This window comes from Pagrus pagrus (genome assembly GCF_965226575.1).
Source record: "Pagrus pagrus genome assembly, chromosome: 1".
Lineage (NCBI taxonomy): Eukaryota > Metazoa > Chordata > Actinopteri > Spariformes > Sparidae > Pagrus > Pagrus pagrus.
This window is the reverse complement of record NC_140185.1, coordinates 37,448,484-37,468,992: the sequence shown is the minus strand read 5'-3', so window position 1 is coordinate 37,468,992 and position 20,509 is coordinate 37,448,484. Positions and strand designations below refer to the sequence as shown.

Genomic DNA, 20,509 nt, shown 5'->3' with positions numbered 1-20,509 from the left:
CCCTGTAAGATCTGTGGAGATAAATCATCAGGGATCCACTACGGGGTGATCACCTGTGAGGGCTGTAAGGTAAGCCCCGCCCCCTCCTCGTCATCATCTCACTTCCTGCTCTCAGTTATTTCTGTTTCCTCTGTTGCTCCGTCACTTCAGAGCCTCTCAGTGTGCTGTCAGGTCCACGTTAGTCTGCTTTTGTTTCTGGTGGTGAACGGATCAACGGCACCACCAGGACGACTGAACTGTCCTCTGAACGGTCCATGAACGCACCAGGAGCCACACTGCTGTTGTTCGACATTGTGCAGCTTCACTTTCTGTCATTGGCTGTTCAGCTCAGCCAATCCGTGCACGAAATGTCCTCCATTCAGTGCAGCTTCTCTTTATTTTTCTTCACCAGGGACTTTTCCACCTTTAATCAGATATATTCTCCGATGGTTTCTCGAGGTGTTTCTTCTCACACAGTTGGCTGTGGTCTTTGGTCTTTGGTCGTTGCGGTGCGTTCAAGTGCAGCTTTTGGCCGAGGCGTCATGAGGCAACGCAGCACTCAGCCTTCATCGCTGCTAGTTCTTTAATGTCAGTTAATGTGTCGCTGTCCAATCTTCTGCATCTATTCCACCTTTAACCTCCAGTTAATGACACACCTTTACACAAGTGTGTTTAAATCTCCTGAATCGTTAATAAAACGTTTTAAATCTACCTTTTACACGTATTTAACGTTGGTTAACACCTGTTGATTTTAACTGCGCTCGATAAAATCACCTGAATTGACATCAACATAGTTTATTATCCATGAGTATTGGACCTGAACCACGGCCGTGCTCAGATATATTTACAAAAGCGAGAAGTAGCTCACACGTTTACACAAAAATCACGATATGATTTTTCCCGTTATCCTCTGAGGCTGATCCGTGTGATCCGTCCACTGTCTGAGTCTCATTAACAGAACAAAAGGGAACATCTGATGTTTAGTTTGGACCATCAGTGAAAAGCGTTTGGCACAGAACCTTCTCCTGGTTAGAACCGGTCCCCAAACAGCCCGGTGTGAACAGCTGCTGCAGCTGCTGGAGGCTCAACGAGCAGCAGAGGGAGGTTTAACATGTACAAACATGAGAGAGGGACAGACAGAGAGACAGAGAGACAGACAGAGAGACAGACAGACAGAGAGAGAGACAGACAGAGAGACAGAGAGACAGACAGAGAGACAGACAAACAGACAGAGAGACAGACAGAGAGACAGACAGACAGAGAGACAGACAGACAGGCAGACAGACAGAGAGACAGACAGACAGACAGACAGGCAGAGAGACAGACAGACAGACAGACAGAGAGACAGAGAGACAGGCAGACAGACAGACAGACAGACAGACAGAGAGACAGAGAGACAGGCAGACAGACAGACAGACAGACAGACAGAGAGACAGACAGACAGAGAGACAGACAGACAGACAGACAGATAGGATGGGTCATGGACACAGGAGATGTTGAGTCAGGAAAGTGAATCAATGAAACATCCTGACAAAAAGAATATTTTTAAATGTGCTGAAGTGACGTCCGGCCCACCGACTGACCGACTGACTGACTGACTGACTGACTGACCGACTGACTGACTGACTGACTGACCGACTGACTGACCGACCTGGTCATGGACTCAGGTGTGTTCAGGTGTGACTGTGTCTTCGTCCCTCAGGGTTTCTTCAGGCGCAGTCAGCAGAGTAACGCCGCCTACTCGTGTCCTCGCCAGAAAAACTGTCTGATCGACCGAACGAGCCGCAACCGCTGCCAACACTGCCGCCTGCAGAAATGTCTGACTGTGGGCATGTCCCGAGACGGTGAGACACACACACACACACACACACACACACACACACACACACACACACACACACACACACACACACACACTAAACTGATTAGCAGATCGAATGATTTACAAACTGTTCTGTCGTCTTCGATCAGCTTCAGCTTCATGTTTGATGTTTCAGGTTGTTTCTGACTGTAAATGAAATTACAGCAGCTGAAGAAAACTATAAATCAGTGATCTGAGCGAGACACAGCAGAGACATGACGTTTGATTATGTGTTGGTTATAACTGTGGACAAAATAGAACTTAAAGGAACAGTTCACCTGAAAATGACAGTTCAGTTCATTCACATGACTGAACTAACAAACCTCTCTCCTCCTCTCACTCGATCACAGCTGTAAAGTTTGGTCGCATGTCCAAGAAGCAGCGGGACAGTTTGTACGCGGAGGTGCAGAAACACCGTCTCCAGCAGCAGCAGCAGCAGCAGCAGCAGGGTCCCGTCCTCCCGTCCCACCCCGGCCTCAGCAGCCCGAGTCCGGCCGAGTCTGAGCCGGTGTCCCCTCACTACTGCCTCTCCTCCACGGGCCTGACGGAGCTGCCGGACGAGCTGGGAGGCTACATGGAGCAGAACTCACCTGAGGGAGGATCGGTTTCATCCAAGGTCTGTGGTCTGTTACTTTTCGAAGGTGTTGGAGCAGAAACTAGACCCTAAAACTGATTAAATCACCAAATGTTCTCTTCCACAAACAGGCCGACTCTGGAGGAGGAGGAGGAGGAGAAGGAGGAGGAGGAGGTGGGTTCTACCTGGACTTCCAGCCATCACCGGACCAGTCGGGCCTCGATATTAACGGCATCAAACCTGAGCCGCTGTGCGACTACGGATCCAGTAACGACTTCTTCCCATATTGCTCCTTCAGCAACGGAGACACATCGCCCACCGTGTCCATGGCTGAACTCGGTGAGACGGAGGAAAAGTGGATTTATACTTGTATTGATTAGCAGACAGCAAAGAGTTAACAGGAAGTGAGGGTGACGTGGTCTCTTCCCAGCAGGACGTCTCACTGCTGCCTCTGTGGAGGAGCACGGAGGAGGCCTGGTCACAGAGTCTGTATCCATGTCTGGTGAAACAGAAAAGAATAAAACTTATAACATATGTTAGAGGACTGCAGAGAGCTGGAGGGAAAACAAACAGAGAAGATGAGGAAACATCGTGAAAGAAGTGAAGCAGAGACGAGGAGGAGGAGGAGGAGGAGGAGGGGGATGAGGAGGAGGGGGATGAGGAGGAGGAGGAGGAGGAGGAGGGGGATGAGGAGGAGGGGGATGAGGAGGAGGAGGAGGAGGAGGAGGAGGGGGAGGGGGATGAGGAGGAGGAGGAAGAGGAGGAGGAGGAGGAGGAAGAGGAGGAGGAGGAGGAGGAGGAATAAGAATCCACAAAGAGGAGTCGCAGAGACAAAAGGAAGGAGAGACGAGAGGGAAGTGTGGAGCAAACAGAGGCAGAAAGGTGTTTTAAAATAGCAGGAGGGTGAAACTCATCTTCAGAGCTCATTAAAGTCTCTGTGTGGTAATTAGCCGGCTGTTAATTAGGGCCGGGCGGGACGTGGCAGGGCACTCGATGGGGGAAATCATCTCTGTGTTCTCCCCGGAGATTTTTTATTCACTTATTTTTTTTATCTTTCACAAAAGCATGTATCATAATACTCCTAGACCTCCACCTCCACCTGCCCCTGCACCTCCTCCCTCTGATCCAGGAGCTCTCTGATGTTATTTCACATTTCTTCATTCATGCTTGAACAGATGCTGAACATTACAACAGTTACTGTACGTTCCTCATGAGCTGCGTTCACAAACACTTAGTAGTTTCACACAGTATTAAAATGTGACTCGAGGACTAAACTCCTCTTCTGTGTTACAACACACTGGATATTTAAAACATCTTGAGCAGGAAGTTCACGTGTTTTGTTCGGTTGGTATAGACACAGACCTCAGGAAGTACCAGAAGCCGCCAAGTCTCTGTACAATGTCCCCTCGTTTGATTACAAGCTGTTAATGACCTTTAGTTGGCACTTTGTTGCTCATCAGCTGGTGATCAATAAAATAATCTAGAATACCTTTCAGAAAAACATTATCCATCATCTGTTCTGACTGTTGTCGTAAAAAGTCAGCGGTCAAAACACAAATCAGTCGCAGGACTACAAACTTCTGCAGTTTTTTGAGTTTTTGACTTTGAGACGTCCTTATGTCAGGATGTGTAAGCGGCTCATAAGGATTTTATCCTCCATTACAATGATCGTGAGGTAAACATGCAACATTAAATGATCTGGCAGAAATGTGTGATCCTGACAGATCCTGTTGCTTCTGCAGCCTCGCTGTGATAGTCAGTCTGAACGCAGCTCAGTCTTCATGTTCCAACATCTTGTTGCAGGCGAATAACTTCTGAGCTCATGAAGTGTTGATGTCAAAGTGCTGATGCTGATTATTTTTAAAGTAACAATCTATGAACATGTGCATCTTGTATTGTAACAGTAGTAGAAATGACAAATTACCTCGAGTCAATTAAATCAAAACTCAACAGTTGTGAACGCTAACAGGCAGAAGAAGTCGTCTGACGATGAACCAAACTACAGCAGTGAGTCTGTTAACTCTGCCAGAGGCTAACAAGCTAACAGGCTAACAGGCTAACACGCTCTCAGCCTGCTGCGTGACTCTGAATCATGAACAAGTGTGTTGAGCCTTCGGGCGCTCCCTGTGGTCTTCTTCAGCGAGCAGGCTGCAGGCCGGCGTGTACAGGAAGTGAAGAGGCAGCGCTGAGAGCCAGCTCACCTTTGTCACACTGAACTAAGCGAGTCTGTGACTGTGTTTAAGGTTCGAATGGAAACATTGACTGATATATTTCTGCACTCAGCGGGTTTAAAGAAGCAATGAGCGAGAAGATAATAATCACTGACCCTGCAGACATCTGTGACTGAAATACACAAACACTGTGATGCCCCTGACCTGTGGATGGATCCAGAAGTGATCACCAGCTCACTGTGTTGTGTTGTGTTGCAGATCACCAGGTCCAGATCATCTCCAAGTCTCACCTGGAGACGTGTCAGTACCTGAGGGAGGAGCTGCAGCAGATGAGCTGGCAGAACTTCCTGCAGGACGAGGTGGAGAGCTACCAGAGCAAGGTGTGTTCACTGCCTCTACCGTTTCCAGGGTTTTGTGGCATTATTAGACTCGTTAAGCCGTCACATTTATCACACTGTTTTCATTTCCTTTATCTAACATGTATTTTGTTTCCTTCCCGCTCTGTTCTGTGCAGCCTCGTGAGGTGATGTGGCAGCTCTGTGCCGTAAAGATCACCGAGGCCATCCAGTACGTGGTGGAGTTCGCCAAACGCATCGACGGCTTCATGGATCTGTGTCAAAACGATCAGATCGTGCTGCTGAAAGCTGGTGAGAGGAACCAACACGGGTCTGACGGGCTGCAGTCAGAGTCTGGTGATATTCAGTGTTTTCTGATGGTCAACAAATCAAATAAAAAAACCATCCTGTGTGTATCACAGTATGTTGGCTCAGTACGCTGCTGCAAAACCACAGATGAGTTCAAACTGAACGTTTCTTAATGTTGCACCTTTGTTTAGTTTGAATTTTCAATTTCTCTCTCGTCACAACGCCGACGCTCTGCTCATGTTCAGGTACAGAAACCACCTGGTTAGAGTCAGAAAACATCAAGGTTTGGATTAAAATACCTGTTTTTTTACAGGATTTATTGACAATAAAAAGTTGTGGCCAACAACTTAAACCAGCTGTTCTCAAACCTTTGTAACCTCCTCAAGGACCCATGAGGGTCCCTGGGCCCCACTTTGAGAACCACTGTCCCATCTATTGTTATACAGTCACTGTTAAGACGAATCAGGAGCACAGAGACGTTTTCTAAATATTCAAACTGGAAATTTGGTTACCGGTTTAAAAAAGTCATTAAAAAGACTCTTCTTCCATGTCCCGTGTGTTGTTTTCTGTCCTCCGACATTTTACATCATGTTCTCTGTGTTCTTCAGTACAATAAAATCAGTTTTACACGTTTTAAATCTCTATAATACAAAATGTGTCTTAAGTATTCAGTCAGACGCGCCTCTGCTCCGATATGAAAATCATCTAGTCTGAAAAAGTTCCTCAGTTAGTAAAGACTGATTAATCAATGAATCAGATATTAAGCAGCGAGTCATTAAACGATCATTAGATGTGACATCATCGGATTAGACATTAATCATCGGTGTCTCTGTTTTTCTCTGCCAGGCTCTCTGGAGGTCGTCTTCGTCCGAATGTGTCGGATGTTTGACTCTCAGAACAACACCGTCTTCTTCGACGGGAAGTTTGCAGGTCCGGACGTCTTCAGAGCGTTAGGTGAGAGGAGGAACTGCACAACTCATGATGCTTGTTCCTCATTGCTGTCACAGCCGGTCTCACAGGGAGGAAGCTGCTGTTCCTTCTTGTAGTGGGAGATTTTAGTACAACATGTATTTTAATGTTTTAATGTTTTAATGCTTTTACTGAGTCCAGTGTGTAACTCAGTGGAGTCAAGCAGATTAATGCAGCAGAACGTGTCGCCTCTGGCCGCTAAAGACACGAGTCCCTCTCTCTCAAGTCAGTGTGTGGTTTGTCCATTCTGGGCTACTGTAGAAACATGCTGGACTCTGCTCTGCTCCCTCTGTAGACATGAAAAGACTGTAAGGGCACAAAAACACAGCGATTGTTAGTTTTAGCTGATTAAACACAAATGGAAACATAATTATCAATATTATATTCCAATTTGGTCTGTAGATCCTCCAAAATAAATTATTTCCCTCTGTCTGTGTGTGTGTGTGTGTGTGTGTGTGTCTGTGTGTGACCAGGTTGTGATGACTTGATCACATCAGTGTTCGACTTCGCTAAAAGCATGTGTTCTCTGCATCTGTCCGAGGACGAGCTGGCACTCTTCTCAGCGTTCGTTCTGCTTTCTGCAGGTACGTCTCTTCACTCAGGTGTGTCCAACTTTATTTATTCATCCCCCAGTGTCGTCTTTGCTCATTGTGTGTGTGTGTGTGTGTGTGTGTGTGTGGTACAGACCGGTCGTGGCTTCAGGAGAAGCTGCAGGTGGAGAAGCTGCAGCAGAAGACTCAGCTGGCTCTGCAACACGTCCTGCAGAAGAACCAGAGAGAGGACGGACTGCTACACAAGGTACACACACACACACACACACACACACACACACACACACACTACAGTAACAGTGAGTTGTGGAGGAAGCGTCTGGCTGCAGGCGTGTGTGGACAGAGAGCCACTACATGTTTGTAAATCATTATGATATAAATCAAATATAAACTCTGCATAAACACGAAGATGAAACATTAACACCTGGTCGTATTGTTCTGGTGTCGCACTGTTCAGTGGAGCTCACATATTAAACTCAAAGGTGAAGACAAGCAGTTAGGAAATGGCCTCACACTGCCCTCTGGTGGCAAAATGTTGCACTACACTGTTCACAATGAGCATAGAGAAACCAACAGCTTGATAATAAAATACTGAAATGTTTAGGATTAACCTTTAAGACTTACTCTAATTTTAACGCTACTATGATCCTACATTGGTGTCCTGGCCCTGAAGAGACCGGAGGGTCGACTCTAACGTATCATCTGACGGTAAAATCACTTCCTCTTACTGCTGTAATAACTCTCATCCTCTTCCTTCTCTGTCCTGACTCCTCCCTGTCCTGTCCACGTCTCCTACCTCCCACTGATTCTCCCTCCTCCTCTCCTCTCCTCTCGTCTCCTTGTCTCCTCCTCTCCTCTCCTCTCCTCTCGTCTCCTTGTCTCCTCCTCTCCTCTCCTTGTCTCCTCAGCTCAGATGTAAGGTGTCAGCGTTGCGTTCACTGTGCGGTCGGCACACAGAGAAGCTGTCAGCGTTCAGAGCTGTTTACCCCGACATCGTTGGGACTCACTTCCCTCCTCTTTATAAGGAGCTGTTCGGTGCCGACCTCGAACTGACTCTGCAGACCGACGATGACTAAAAGGTCGACCACGCTGCCGGATCCGGATGTACCGAGCCCGGTTTCTGTGGCCACGGAGGACCGGACGTGCTGACTCTGCACTTCTCCTGGACAGTCCACACAAACGGAGAAATTTGAACTCCTTCTTCACCTCCTCTCTGGGTCTGGATGCAGTGAGGAGTCCGATGGTCTCCCTCCTCGTGCACTGACACCCGTCTAGTATTCAGGATCAAGGATCTGGATCAGATTCACCTCTGACTTTAAAAGAAACCTTCAGCATTCACACACTGAAAGTTTCATATCTGAGTGTGGTGCAGCACAATTCATTTTTATGTCCTTGACAAACTGGTTCATCTGGAGGCTTGGTGACGTAGTGACCACCAGCAGTCAGCAGGTGAGCTTCTGTGGCAGGTTTCTCAACACCCAGAACAGCTCACCAAGCTGAGAGTTCACACGACTTCTGTGGAGCAGTTTATACTTCGAGCATAGCAGGGTTTTATAAAACTGGACGGGGCACCAAGCTGTAGCTGCTCCTCTTCACCCTCAAACATCAGCTCTGATAAGGCAGCCCTGACAGTGAACGCCTCATCTGTAGGTTTCCATGTAAATGTTCCACCTTTTGATTCTGTATCATCTTCTTTATGTTTTCATGGCTGCACCATGTCTCCAGATCATTTTACAGACACATTTCCCAGAATTCAACCTGAAAATGTTGGTATCTTTGTAAACAAATATTAATGTCTGTGAGGTTTGATTGAGCCACTGGAAGGTACATTAAAGTTTAAGACAGGTTGAGATTATTGAGTCATCACAGGACATCCACAGTCCAGCCTTGATTGGCTCTTGTTTATCAGCAGCTGGTGTAATGAGAATATTCTGCACAGCTGGGTGTTTTGTTCTGCTGACATTTGTATCTCTTATTGCTTGGTAAAGATAAGAAGTCCAATATCATCACTTCAAGTTTTATTGCACCCTAAATTTACCCCTGAACATTTACAGGAACAGGGAGATGGGAACATGAACCGGTCAGGATGTTTCTTTCGTCTGCTGAGTCGACCGGTAAAGTTTTTTTCTGGTTCAGGTTTAAATGAGTTCAGCTGGTCCGTCCGAGCAGAACGTTTTTCTTCTCCTGGTGTCTGTTCGTGTATCACTCAGGTCAACACAGATCTTTAATGTCTACAATAATTAAACTGGACACCAAACATCATATTCACGTCTCTTCTCAGGCAGGTTGAGTTAATTAGCAGAAATGTAACGGCTGCAGTTGTGATCTCATCTGATTTGAAAATGGATTTCCATCTTTGTGGCTGCTGATGATTTGTTGATCACATTATTTCTCTTTTCTAGTTATTTTGTTCAGATTTCGATTATGAAAATGAGTTTTTTCTCTCTGTGGTGTGAGACGAACAACTGATCCCAAAACAAAAAGGAATAAAGTAAATATGCACCAGTGACTCAACACACAGCTGATCCAAAATAGTGATATTTATTGTTCATGAAAACATTCAGAACCTCTTCAATATGATTTGATTTATTAGCTCTGTTGGGGTCGTGTCCAGAGCACCGACTGCTGAGGCTCATGGGAACTGTAGTATTTAGAGTTCTCCTTAAAAGTGTAAATGTCAACAGTGAAAATGACCTCATGCCGATGTTACTGCTCTTTAAAACTGAACAGGTCGGTCACGTCTCAAACAGTAATAACAGTGTAGCAGATATGAGTCTTTGTTCATGAGTTCTGGTTGGTTTTATTGTGTTTAACAGAAATAATTTCATCCTCCATGATTTCATTCCTCCTCCTCCTGCGGTTCCTCCTCCCAGCAGCCTGTCTGATGCTTCTGTGCTACATCTGGTAACATCTGCAGACAGCAGCATCAGACAGTTGGACTAACTCATTCTAGTTAAGCAGTGAACCTGTAGCACCATCTGGTGGCTTTGACAGGACAGCGCAGGCTGTTTTCTCCTGTCAAAGTATCTACTCCACTCATCCAGTCTGAATCCTTTTAAATCCACATTGATTTGATAAGAAGTCGGTCCAGACAAGCTCTAAGGCCACTGGCTCCAAGGCTAACTTTGAGCCATGAGCAGATTATCTGAAGCTCTGGTGATCTGCTGTGTTTTTGGAGCTACCTTTGAATTCTGGGCATATTTTTTAAGTGACATTTGTCGGCAGAGAAAACACAATCAGTTTTGAGAGTCGGTGACATGATGCTTGCTTTGGTCTATATTTTTATTATCGCCATCAAACCTTCATGTCCGACTTCCAGTCTGCAGCTCTCAGCTCCGAGCATTGTGACGACAGATATCTTTAAAAAACCATCAAAAATATATACTTTCATGCTTATAAAGAAATGTCCTCAAACAGTTGCTCAGTGATTTTATTAACAGGACTATTTTCAACGTCGGATTAAAAGTTCTTGAAATGAAACAAAACGAAGAAAGAACAGCTCAAACCTCACATCAACACAAGTGTTTGTATGTTTACATTTAGGATTCAACCAGCTTAATTATTAATAACAGTATTAAGAGCAATATAGACTACGCCATGAAAGAGAAACTATGCAGACTCGAGTTTGGTGAAGTGGTGAGAATATTAACGTGTTGCACTACAGTGAGCATATGTACTGCCTACCTTTCAGTGTGTGTGTGTGTGTGTGTGTGTGTGTGTGTGTGTGTGTGTGCGTGTGTGTGTGTGTGTGTGTGTGATCTGTGATAAAATACAAATCATTTTCAAAGTTCGGACTTCAGACTGCTGGGAGAGTTTTCCATCATCTCAGTGACTCATTACATCCTGTCGTTTACTGTTCCACCATCCAGAATGAGCATCTGTCTCACCTTCACACATCAGCTTTATATTTTAATAGTCAATCAATTTGTATTAATATAATTAGTAACATCATCACCATCATGTTTTATCACCTGCTGCAGTCTTGAGGTCAAAAGCTCAATAAAAAGTTGTGTTTCTGGCAAATAATGAAGAAAACTTCAGCCATAACTGAATGTCAAGCAATAATGTATAAGTGTATTTTTTATCTCTGTTTATTGTGTATACTTTGGAAATGTGGCATGTCAGTGCAGATTTTCATTTTGAGCTGTGTCGTCACTTTCCTATTTTGTCTCGACCCGTCACGTGATCACATATGCTGATGACACTCTTTTCTCCCTCCATGCCACCTGTTTTGGTTCGGCCCTCGTTCTGTAAGTAACTTTATTGATAAGTCTGTACAGGCCACAGGAAAAACTGCTATAGATGCCTGATGAGCATCAAACTTTTTATCTGTTGATTGATATGCATCATAATGTATAATATCTGGTTTGATATGCACTGCTCTCCCTTAGATTTAGTTTAGCTACAGAGAGCTTTTTTGTGTTTTAGGCTAAGCGTGTGGTGCTAGGTTACCTTTTGTTAGCAGGGTCTTGATTTTACCAACTATGCCACATTGTACGTTTCCGAACAGGGTAAAACATTAAGAGGAAAATTCTGTTTTTTTACAACCTGAATGCTCCTTTTCAGATCTTTGGCTGTCGTACATTAACAACCTTTTACTGGTTGTGTGTCAGACTTTTATGATTGCTCGTATTGCATTGCCTGGAAATATTGTATCCTGGGACTTCTGGTGACTAAATGTTTATTCTAAATAATGTTATAGTTCAAGGTAATGATTACTACAGTTATATGGTACAACGTATACAGTTAAAGTCCTGTAGCCAGAGTCATAATTTGGGGGCTGGCGGCCAAAACCAGGCCATTGCTTGAACTGGCAATGTATGTTACTCTACTTTTCCTAACTTACTGTATGTTGTCATGTCAATTAATTAAATATATTCAAAGGGTACGGACACTCATTAGCAAAATACTAACAAGTCTAACAGTTTCAACCTTGTTGATTCATCTCACCTTTGAGCTAATCAAAATTGTCTGTGTACTCAAGGTAACAACTATAATGAACATAAAACCAGGAAACTGTTTACAGAGTTGTATAAAAACAGAATTTTCCTTTAAATTGTCAAATGTCATTATGATATTGAAATATCATAGTAGAAACATGTTATTGCCGAGCCTGCACCTGCATCAGTGTGCCAGGCTTGGGTCAGTTTCTTTGTTTAAACGAGTCGAACACGACTTCTTTTGTTGTGATACAAAGCAGAGCTGCTGCGTCTGAAATGTATTTAAAATAAAACAAAGAAATGTATTTGTTTTCTCTGGTTTCTTTCAAACTCCATATGCTGCTGTTTAAAGCATAATGAACAAAAGTGATAGCACAACCTCTGTGCGCTGCCAAAGAGCAAACCGTTCATGGCCACCTGTCATGGTCCATTTTGTAGGTTTTATTATCTGAACCTCATGTCGTCCTGGTTTGTACTCACTTTGTCACCTGCCTTTTTCATTGCCAGCATTTCGGCTTTATTTCTTTCAAGCTCACTTTCTGTTTTCCACGCTGCCCTGAGTCTTGCAATGGGGTCAACTTTTGTAAACCGTAACCCCATCTTTCAAAGTAAAATATAGTTTGGAGTGTTGGACCAATGAACCAGACGATCTGAGGCCAAATGTATGAGCTGTGTGTGTGAACCAACACCACTCTCCACATGCATGGGCGATAAGAGTGACTGGCTAATGTGTGGCTTTTGATTTTTACAGTAGGAGCTGATCTCTTGGATTACTGTGCTGAATGGGCCCCGTGTGTGTGTGTGTGTGTGTGTGTGTGTGTGTGTGTGTGTGTTGAGCAACCATGATGCCAGGGAGACCCTTCAAGAAGAAGGAGAGGGAGGATGAGATGATGCAGGACAACAGTCTGCAGAGTGGAAGCAAGACGACGAGCACGTAAGACGCCGTTGAATGAAATTTGGAAGCGTATTTCTTCTTCTCTGACCCGTTTCCTTCATTTTCAGAGGCGACCTGAGTGGAGCGGAGGGCTTGAGTGACACCGGATCGTTTACATGCTGCACACTCACGTCTGTGTTGGGTCGACCCGTGACCGTGGTACCGTGACCCGGTACAGAGATGTGGACACTGTTCTGGTGACTTGTAACTTGACGAGACTCGACTTGGAAGTTAAAGACGTGAGACATGATGACTGACCGACTCGTCTGTGTCTGTTTGATGTTTAAGTATTTATGTCTGTCAGTATTTCACAGATTAAAAGTGACGGGGAGGAAATGTTTCTATCGAAGAAATTAAGGAATAAATTAGCGTTAATGAAATGAATTGTTTTTTGTTTGATTATATTTATTTCAGTGATTATCAGTCAATACACATGCAATTCATTTTGGGAGGAGAAGGGACTCGACACAACCTGTGAGAGAAAAAATGACTTGGGACTTGGAACAAACACACTGAGAGGATGAATCTGTTTACAGAATGAGAAACACTTGCACTCCGTCCATGTCCAGATCATTGACGATGCGGAAATGATGCCAACAAAAGTGGTCGTTAAATGGCCACAATTCATTTATACTGTCTCATACTTCACACCAGCTGGCAGGGACGTCACCTCTGGAGAGACAGAGTGCTCCTCAGTTTCAAATAAAAGTCCAGTTACCTGTCTTGTAATGGGGCAGAGGCAGAAACCTCAGAGACGGACATCAGATCAAACATCTGCACGGTTAGATACCTCAGGAGGAGTGAAAGTAGTTACAGTATGACATGAACCAGGACTGTGTCTCTAGCAGGACGGTGAGATGGTTTTCCTGCACCTGCCTGCCACCAGTTTTTCTCAGTAGATGGCGCTGTTGTACAGGTGTCTCTGTGATAACCTGCAGCGGTTGAGACGGGCAGATTAAACCAATTTTCCTCCTGACACAGACTGCAGAGCTCATCACCGCTCTGAGGATCACACACTGTGTCTGAGATTCCTTCTGCTTTATGGAGTCTGTATTTATGTGCTCAATGTCAAGTTGTACATTTTCACACGAGGAAAAAAGCTGACAGTCATGAATCTCTCTGACAGCTGACGGACTCGCTCCACTTCTCTCTCATTGTTTTTCCTCTTTTTTTTAAAGCATCATTTCTACACTTCAGCACCTCCTCGCTTGTTGTTCAGTCTTTCTCACCTGCTCTTCACAAACTCTGAACTTTAACAAGTGATCCCAGCTTCCACAGGAGAAGTAGCCTTTGCTATTTCCAGTCCGACGCCTTCACTTTCTTTGGGTGTTTTTTACTCGTCTGTCAGACCCGGTGCTCTCTGCAAACTGTCTTCTTGACAAAACATCACCGTAAAATGTTGTTTTCTTCACTTTGAACTGGGTTCGCCTTCAGCCCGTCCTGAACGTCTCTCATTTAAAGTCTTCGGTTGTGACCTTCAACACGTGTCAGGAGTTGTTTTTCTTCTGTCACTTGGTGTCATTTTACAGCTACTCATGTGACCAGGGCCATGAACACAGTCCTGAGAACTGGGGGACTCTAACTTTAATACTCTCCTGCAAACACTTTGCATCCATTTGCATGTGAATTTGTGACAGTTGCAACACTTTCATGAAAAGGTTCGAACAGATTCATGCCAGCTCGCACTGAATCTCCCGGGGAGATTTGGAGCTGATTCAGCAGATTCTGTCAAATCTGATCTTCCTCTCCGCCCACACAGACACCAGGACAGGATGGTCAGCACCACCACCTCCGTCAGACACTTCTGCCCGAGCTGGCACATCATAGAAATAAGGTGGAAGCTGTTTCTCTCTCGCTGTGATCAGGCTTTCACTGCCCTGCTGCTGCAGAAATCTTCTCATGTCTGTCTGTCTGCCCGGTCCACCGTCACACTGTCCGTTCTGCACAACACGATCGGTTGATGCCAGACTCTTCTCACATAGTGCTGTGCTGTAGTAATGTTTGAGCTGACTGATTGCAGTGGATTCAGATCACCTGTGTGCAGGTGTGCACACTGGCTCCTAATTAACGAGCGACAGCAGCTTGGGCCATTCCCCTCACAGCCAATCAGGGTGTGACGACGCCCTCGTGTGAAGGCTTAAGAGAGGTGGAGACTGACTCACCTGGGTCACTGCAGATCTCAAAACAGGCTGTCAGCCAGAACCTCGGCTCTGTTTAGGTCCAGTTCAGATTCCTGTGCTGTCCTTGTTCTTTCTACTTCAGGGAAATTGGGAGTGGATCATTTGTTTGAGTGTTGCTGCCTCTCAGCAGCCTGACGCTTCTTTTGTTGTTTGTCTTCACTGAACCCTTTGATACCTGAGCCCGTCTATACTCAGTGCGTTCCCATTACATTACATTACATTACCTGAGAAACATCTCCAGTCCGTCTGAACTTTGGACAGAAGCAGGCTGACATCATATCTACTGTTCAAACATGAGACTGGTATCAATATTCTCATAGCAATTAAGCAATTTAGCAATTTCCCAACATGTGGAACTAATCTTCTTCCTGCCATGAGGCTTGATTAGATATGATCCCGTGTGTCGTCCTTGGTAAGTGTTCAGGCAGAACTTAAAGCTCATTTTCTCCTCAGTTTCTTCTTGCGAATGAGGTTTTACAGTCTAAATGTATTTAAGACAAACACCCAGTGTAACTAGCTAGCATGCTACATACCCAGCATGTTGTGTGGAGTGTGTGAACAGCTCAGACTCTTTTCCTTTCACCCCCCTCGCCTCAGATCTAACAGCATGTGCAGACACCAGTGCTCTCTCTCTCCAGGATGTCGGGATATTTCAGGTTTCCTCAGAGTGACTGTGGACTCAAGAAGCAGACATCCATCTCAGACTGAGAGATGAGCCGGTACACAACTTTGAATTGCCACAATTTGTCATCACTGATTTTTCAAAATTGGATTGAATCGACGCTGCTGAGAAATGTTCCAGCGTCTGTGTCGATTTCTCAGCGATGATTATTTGAAGCCGACTGCTGCTGATTGTTTGTTCGCTCACGGAGCTGATTTGGCTCTCAGAAGCTAAATGACTTCATTTTCTTTCGACATGACTTTAACACTTTCAATTTCAAAGTTCAGTTTTACTGTGTGATTAAAAAATGTGCATCACACTGTCAGAAGAGCACCTGCAAACTAATCAATATACATTATGTGACATCTAACTCATACAAATACGTTACAGGGTACGAAGAGGAGAGTTGTGTTTGTCTGTGGAGGTAAAACGGAGGCATCGCATGTATTAAGTTATCTTCTGTAATGAGAATTCCTTTGACGAATTAGTCCGTCGCTAATGAACAAGTAACAGAAGCTGTGGAGGGACTTTAATGAAATAGGAAGCTTTAAACAGGTTACAGCAGCTCATTTTGTCGTCATTACAACCTGTTTAGCCTCACACACGTTCAGCAGTGATGTAAAGATCAGGAGAATATTAAAAACCACACACCAGAAACAAATTACATTTCAGATGAGATCACATTTCACCACACGAGAGCTTCTTCATGTCTGTGGAAACGTGAACAGACGTCGGCACTGACCTGCTGTTTGATCATCAGTTTACAAATCATCACTGAAGTCACAAAAAGATGGACAACGTGAGAGTAAATGGCTGCAAGCAAGCCAGTTAGCTCATCAGCTAACTCCAAAAGTGTGACGTTCATTGTTTTTTATCAGCTGAAGCAAAAGATTTAACCCTCTGTGTGCATCAACCACAGGTGGTGCGTATCAAGATGCTAACTGAACAACATGATGGTGCACAGGTGTGTTACGGACGGTCACAACAGAAGAGCACTCTGAAATGTGACAACACGATGCCACAGACTGTTGGCCGACTGCAGGACTATCCACCACAATCTCTGGCAGCATGCTTATGTTCATTTCATAAAGATGCTGAGCATTTAAAAAACATTTGTAGCCGACACACCTGTGATCCGTCGGCTCGACATCAGCCTGATAACGAGTCATTTGCATCAGGTGTTGATGCAGAGAAACATCTACATTATAGAAAGATGACTGTGTGTCCACACAGGACAAAGTATCCTGTGTCATATGTCAAACCAAACGTCTTCCATTAAGAAATTCATCTAGTGTCACCTGTTTGAATGCTGCAGTGGCCGAGCCCTGTTTACATGCAGAGTGTTACAGACCACCTTCTCCTCTGTATTAATAAAAAGGGAGAGTTAATCTTCAGCTGCTGTAAGATGTAAAACATGTGAAATAAATGCAAGTGGTTGTGTGAGCCAGCCGCCCCTGATAGTATTGGCAGCCTCCCTCTGCTTTTTGGAGCATTGTTCACACATTTGTTTTTTCTGTCCTCGTCCTGGCTGAAGACAATCTCCACATTAAATCCTGCGAGAGACCAGTTTTAGAACAACCAGGATAAACAGCCAGAACAGGGCTCAGCAGCGCCCGTCTGTTCAGCGCCAAGCTGTAATGACCAAACACTTCCTCCGTCTCTGGAATGAGACTTTGATTTACACAAACAGCTTACATGTGCCTCCCCTTCTTTTACCTCTTTACCCCTTCATCCAGCCCTCCGGCTCTAATTACCCGGACACACGGGAGGACGTCCCTGACGACGAGCGAGGGGGCGAGGAGAGGAAGGGAAGTCGCTGGGGAGGAGTGTTTGTTAATGAGATGGATCAGACTTGGCAGGCAGCAGAGCCTGGCAGCAAACTGTGGACAGAGAGAGACGGACGCTCAAATCTGCGAGCTCCACTCACACTTAACCAAACAAATCTGGAGCAACAGCAAAGACCTGGACTGTAAATAGCCTCCGAGTCCATTTTAGAGCCTGGGGATTATCTGCATTTTCATACCGTCAGTTTGATAAAGCCTCAGTGAAGCATATGTGAAGCAGGGCTGATTTCATGGTGGAACAGAGTGAGCACGTCGCAGCTCGAGCAGCAGAAAAGCTTCTCAGCAGCAAATAAACAAATAATCAGGCAGAAAAGTAGATCTGTAAGATCTGGCCACACCCCCAACCGTGATGTCATAACAGGTGTTTTTACTTCAGCCCACTCAACGTGATTTAATGCTAGCACCAAATCCAAGGTTGACATTTGTAGCAAGTATGACCTTCATTATCTGCCTATTGGCCACGTTTCACATGGGGAGGTGGAGGTGGAGAGGGGGGGGGATTCAGCCAGCGAGGCTGCCAGTCAGCTGACTGAGCCTGACTTTATATCATCAGGAGGAGACGATGACTGAGCCTGACTTCATATCATCGGGAGGAGACGATGACTGAGCCTGACTTTATATCATCAGGAGGAGACGATGACTGAGCCTGACTTTATATCATCAGGAGGAGACGATGACTGAGCCTGACTTTATATCATCAGGAGGAGACGATGACTGAGCCTGACCCTGCACTTTTCTGTCTTGGTTGTTTTTATTTTGTGAAATGAAGTGTTATTCGTCTGTGTGGTGCTTGTTGGTAGCCAACTTGAAATACAGAGCGAGGTGATGAAATGGATCGAGGAGTTGGAAGAAGAAGCTCCCATTAATTCCCGGATGATGATGAAGCCCATATGAAGTCACTGCAACCCGCTTGGAGTGGAGCCATCTGAGGCACGACTTGGCGCGTTTTAAACTGATAATATAAATGCAAATCAAAAGTGGCATGGTTTGACTTGGCATGGCCAGAAGTGCCAATGCAAGAGCCTAACTGCTCTCTGCCTTCATGTCCTGCTCTCTCTGCTGAGTCTCGTACCTCGCCCGATATTAGTTGAGATATTTCAGTCTGAACCAACACTGACCTCATGCCATACCGCTAGTGAAGCTAAAATATCTACCTGCTAAATTCTCGTTATTTTCCTACAATCAACCATAACTGAGACTCTTCCTGCAGTTAGTTTCCTCCAAACACTCAGCGCTCAGCCTGAGACAGCAGAGCAGAGCGACACTGACAGCAGATGAGTGGCAGCAGAGCACAGAGCTGCAGGACGGACGCCCTCCGGCTGTCGCTCACCTCAGATGGATCACATTTAGCAGCTTTCACCCCTGCATGCTCCGTCCTCTGTTCTCCATTTTCTCATCTCCACCGCCTCCACACACACACACACACACACACACACACACACACACACACACACGCACACACACGGCGTCCACTCCTGTCCATCATATTATCTGCTCAGCGAGGCCACATCTCCTGTCTGTCTGCCTTCAGTGTCAGAGGCTCTCAGAGGTTCATCACTTTATCGGCCCGCTCAGGGTCGTGCAGATCGTCTGATAAGAATCACATCATGGTTTCTGTCCGATGACACGCCTGAAACTGCTCCGGGCCAAAGCCATTAGCTTCTCTTCATGGTTGTTTTCACTCAGGTCCTCAAACACCGCGGCTGTTGACTTGAATCATTTCATTCACAGGAGGCTGCAACATCTTTCATGTGGTCATGCACTCACATTATACTGTATGTTAGATGTTGTCACAGTGTGTATGAACTGATGTCAAAGAAACTGGTCACGGTGAAAATAAGGTGACGTTGACGGCACACGAAACCCATCTGCAGTCACACATTTAGAGACACATCAGAGGAGCAGTGATGATGTGAGACAGTGATCAGAGCTGGTGGAAGGACAGACGGACAGCTTTCAAAATGTACATGTTGTCAACAGCGATGTGTTTTTAGATGGACCTCTGTGTGTTTTGATTTCAAAGACAGGTCTGGGATGTGCTTAGCTTAGCTTAGCTTAGCACAAGACTGTACTGGAAGCAGGGTCAAACTGCTAGCCTAGCATAGCCAGTCCAGGGTTTTTTGTGTCCATATCTTAAGATAAACTGTTCCTGAAGAGGTGGAGGGACACGATGAAGACACGGTGAAGACACGGTGAACACCCAGCAGACACAGACAGTGTCTGGGTTCTGTTCTGTCTCTGACTGAAGTCAGCACACATCAGACTCTCTGGTTCTGGTTTCCTCTAGTGTCTTTTTGTTACCATCTCCTTTCTGTCTGCTCATGAAGTAAAGCAGATTACAGTAAATTACACTGGAAGTGAACCGCGCTTGTTGCTGCAGGCAGGTTGAGACGGTGCGCTCCTCGACTTCAGGTGTTTTTCCTCCAGAAGCTCCGGCTGTCTCATCCAGAGCTCTCCGGCTCCAGCAGCTGTCTGGTGGTTAACGCTAACAGCGTCGCTCATTAATCCAACCACTGGTGTCTGTCCCTGTACGCCGGTCTGTTAATCCAATCAACCGCACAGAAATACTTGTTGTTCAATATTTGCATCAAACGCCACAAACACGGCCAAGAGGTGAGGGTCAGTGGAAGCAGCTGAGTCCATCTGACGTACAGGTGTCATCAGGAAATTAGCTGTTAAGACCATATTTGGTACCGAACAGTAAACGTGTTTATTTCTGCATTTTAACGTGGCGTCTCTCTTGGAGCCACTCGAGTAACTGCAGTTTCTTGTAATGATAATGATAATGCATCAGTATGTGCAGCAGTATATCCAGACCCAACATTAGTATTTGTTGATTAGCATGTAAAACTGTGATGATGGCAGATCTGTATGGTCGCCCTCCCTCTGCAGCTCGGATGCTTTTTTCTGTAATTCAGTCACATGTTTGTATTTCATCTCTCACTCTGACATCCTTCATCCATTTACCTTTAACCCCATCTTCTTCAATTTCCTCCAACTAGATCCCATTACCACCACCCCCTGTGTTTCTGCATCCCCTCCTCCACCTGCATCCATCTATTTTTCCCTCTCTCTCTCTGTTTGTGTCTAAATCACACACACACGAGTGGCAGCAGGACTCATCCACGCCCTCCATTACCTGCCCCCTGCGTTCCTGCCATTTTTCACTTATTTCCCAGGTTCCCCGTCTCTCGGCGGCGC

The 20,509-nt window shown here is 45.4% G+C and overlaps 1 protein-coding gene across 2 annotated transcripts in view; it reads left to right on the top strand.

The window, feature by feature from the left end:
* LOC311255050 (nuclear receptor ROR-alpha A-like) overlaps positions 1 to 11,994 on the top strand; it is a 63,393-nt gene extending 51,399 nt beyond the window's left edge. For both annotated transcript variants that reach the window (XM_084349184.1, XM_084349185.1), the window contains 10 exons: positions 1 to 69; positions 1,682 to 1,823; positions 2,191 to 2,456; positions 2,546 to 2,753; positions 4,844 to 4,965; positions 5,100 to 5,232; positions 6,076 to 6,183; positions 6,672 to 6,782; positions 6,884 to 6,996; positions 7,658 to 11,994. The exon at positions 1 to 69 is cut by the window's left edge and continues 17 nt beyond it. In XM_084349184.1, coding sequence (XP_084205310.1) covers positions 1 to 69; positions 1,682 to 1,823; positions 2,191 to 2,456; positions 2,546 to 2,753; positions 4,844 to 4,965; positions 5,100 to 5,232; positions 6,076 to 6,183; positions 6,672 to 6,782; positions 6,884 to 6,996; positions 7,658 to 7,825 — 1,440 coding nt within the window. In that variant the 3' untranslated portion in view covers positions 7,826 to 11,994. The remainder of the gene's footprint in view (positions 70 to 1,681; positions 1,824 to 2,190; positions 2,457 to 2,545; positions 2,754 to 4,843; positions 4,966 to 5,099; positions 5,233 to 6,075; positions 6,184 to 6,671; positions 6,783 to 6,883; positions 6,997 to 7,657) is intronic.
* The last annotated feature ends 8,515 nt before the right edge of the window (positions 11,995 to 20,509 follow it).